Source organism: Athene cunicularia (genome assembly GCF_003259725.1).
Source record: "Athene cunicularia isolate RWA chromosome 5 unlocalized genomic scaffold, athCun1 chr5_part1, whole genome shotgun sequence".
NCBI lineage: Eukaryota > Metazoa > Chordata > Aves > Strigiformes > Strigidae > Athene > Athene cunicularia.
In genome coordinates, this window is record NW_020799101.1 from 30,711,066 (window position 1) to 30,713,829 (window position 2,764).

At 44.0% G+C, this 2,764-nt stretch overlaps 1 protein-coding gene and 1 long non-coding RNA gene across 2 annotated transcripts in view; one reads left to right on the forward strand and one right to left on the reverse strand.

Moving 5' to 3' along the window:
• FOXG1 (forkhead box G1) overlaps positions 1–348 on the reverse strand; it is a 1,860-nt gene extending 1,512 nt beyond the window's left edge. The window contains exon 1 of the mRNA XM_026849303.1: positions 302–348. Coding sequence (XP_026705104.1) covers positions 302–348 — 47 coding nt within the window. The remainder of the gene's footprint in view (positions 1–301) is intronic.
• Positions 349–951: 603 nt separating this feature from the next.
• Positions 952–2,764, forward strand: part of LOC113480813 — a 5,695-nt gene continuing 3,882 nt past the window's right edge. The window contains exon 1 of the long non-coding RNA XR_003398538.1: positions 952–1,079. This is a non-coding gene — a long non-coding RNA (uncharacterized LOC113480813). The remainder of the gene's footprint in view (positions 1,080–2,764) is intronic.

Consider the following 2,764-nt stretch of genomic DNA (forward strand, 5'->3'; position numbering starts at 1 on the left):
GGTTTCAGCCATAAAAGCGCAGGCCGCGTGTCAGGTGTACAAAAAAATAAATAACAGCATTAATAACCTCGTGAAATATGTCGCGATTTCTTGCCGCCCCCCCCGACTCGACCTGGCCCTGCCCGGCCAGCGGTGTCCGGCCACGGGGTCTCGGTTCCGCGGGATTTAGTCTGGCTGAAGGTAGGGGGAGAGGGCGGGGGGCAGCGGCTCGGGTGCCCCCGAGGCCGATGGAGCGATGCGGGACCGGCGCTCCCCGCCCAGCGCCCTTCGGCTACTCGCGGCGGCAGGGGCGCGGGCTCACGACTGCGGCTTCCCGGGACCGCGGGACTGGGTCTTAATCACCCGCATCACGTCGTTTCTCACCGTCAGCATGGGGAGAAAAATCAGCCCCTAAACAAAGCGAAATAAATCGCGCAGCTTTCTTACTTGGGAAGTAGAAGGGGAAATGTAACGGGTAGAGAGCGTGCTGATCCCATTCAAACCGAAGCTGTAGGCAAAGGCAACGTATAGCGCCGCGTTAAGCTACCCAAAGTTTACGGTTGTGCTGCGGTAAATGTGCCGCAGAAATATTACGTGCAGCTCAAGCCCAGCTAAAACAATTTATCCCGGGAAAATCCAGGTTAGAGCTCCGTGCAGCAAACGTGGTTGTGTGTAGATGTGCGTTTTATATATGTGTTTGTATGTGTATGTGTGTGTCTGTGAGAGAGGGAGAGCAAGTGCGAGAAAGCGAGAGTAAATAACGAGAACAATTACAATGGACTGGTAATAAACAATTGCAATTGGGAATGGCATGAACTCTGTGCACATTGGATTAACCTCGAATGACCTTACCACAATTGTATTTATTTATCCAATTTCATAACAGGTTGCTGCTGACAAAAACAGAGATAAAAGTCAATGATCGACCACGCTTATTTTTTATTTTTTTTTTTTTTTTTTTGTTTTTTTAAAAAAATAATCATGTCAATTTGTAATGATTTCATTGCTCAACACTGAAGTCAATGTATGGGAATTCTCGAGGATGAGTGCAATGTGGAGGATATGACTTGACTCTACCATGGCAAGGGGTAAGAGGAAAGGTAAGATCCTGCATATTATTATGATTATGATGATCATTAACTAATACGTGTCATTATGGTGCACTAGGATCCCATTAGGGTGGCTGGGCCCAGTGCGTTTCCCTACTCGGTCTAGCATGTAATGATTCGGTGTAACCGGATTCTTGAGAAAGGACAGGTTACGTAAACATTTACTGATGTGGAGTAACTATACTATTTGTACTCTGATATGCAGGAAGGAAAGTGTTGATTAACACAGAAGAAAAAAAAAGCGAAATTAGCTGATTGCATGCTCATAAGTGCAAGCTGTCATTGAACTGCTTTTAAAATAGACACAGCTGGGTGTTTGTGTTGAAAAATTTCTTGTGTTTTTGCTAATACTGAAATAAGCATGATTTTGTATACCAAACATTTTCAGATCATTAAAATTTGTAATCTGTGCTGGTTTTAAACACAAAGAAAAGAAACAGATTCATTTCGCTGTAAAATTTGCTGATATTATATTAACTCAATCAGGTCTGTACAAATGGTGTATTGTGCCTTATCAAATCGCTTTGATCCATTTAATACACAAAGTGCCAAACGTGTGTATTGTTTGTTAACATTGAACGTTTTATTCAAATCCCAGCTCTGCAGAGAACTGGAGGAGTTCTCGTTTAATGTAACACTGACATTGCCTGTTGAAATTTTAATGCGTTGAGGTGTTTCTTAGGTCAAAGCTGAGTTTACTTTGCGTTGTGATCAGGGATGAAAATGTAGCAGGGAAGAAAATAAACGTTTTATCTTTTTTCATTTCTGAGCAAAGGGCTAGCGCCAAGAGAAGCATGCTTTTAAAAAGTTTGATGATCTAGATTTAACAGTCATTTGTCACGGGTGCAGGATAAAGCTCTGTGCACAAACTTAGGATTTATATTATAATTTTTTTTAATGCCGTGGATATACAGTTCTACCAAAAAAGGAAATGTTGCGTCCAATATGTAGCACATATCTTTCTAAGCCCATGAAGATTAATTCACTGTTTACAGGACAGAAAAGGATATGCAAGAGAAGCCACGTCAATTATTATTTCTGCTGGACTTTAAGTTTCAAGTCTTTTTTTTTTTTTTTTTTTTTTTTTTTTTTTTTCTCCATTTATAAAACTGGAGATATTTATTTTGGAAATGTGGGAGTCTTGCTCCAATGCCAGTTCTTCTCTGAGCTCTGCCCTGGCCACAACTCCCATTCACTTCAGTGGTGGCTTTGTGCGTCGTAGCACTGCGTGAGCGGCCAATGTGACCCGTCAGCTCTGGCTAAACTCGAATTCTTGTAAGAAGGCCCCTCATGGCAGCGTTTTCTAATGGGGAAGTTTTTGTGGGGTGTCTAGAGAAGAAGCTTGTGTGTGGAGCGGAAGGGCATGGCCCCAACCCCGCGAAACAGGGGTGGGTGTGCAGAGGGGACCCGGCTCACTGCAGAGCATAGATGCTCCCTCACCTGCGCGCTCGCCTGCGGTGTGGACCTGCCGCACTGAGCAGTGGGGATGGGCTGAGAGGGTCTGACTCCGGGGTCAGGATGGGGGCGAATGGCTGAGCTGAAACGTCCTGGCTGAAGTGCCATTCAGCAGCGATCTCCGTGCAGTTCTTGGGTATAACTCGTAGGAATAGTGTTTCAACAGCACACTTTTCTCCCTCGGTTGTGGGTTTTTTATTTATTTTTTTTTTTTTTTTTTT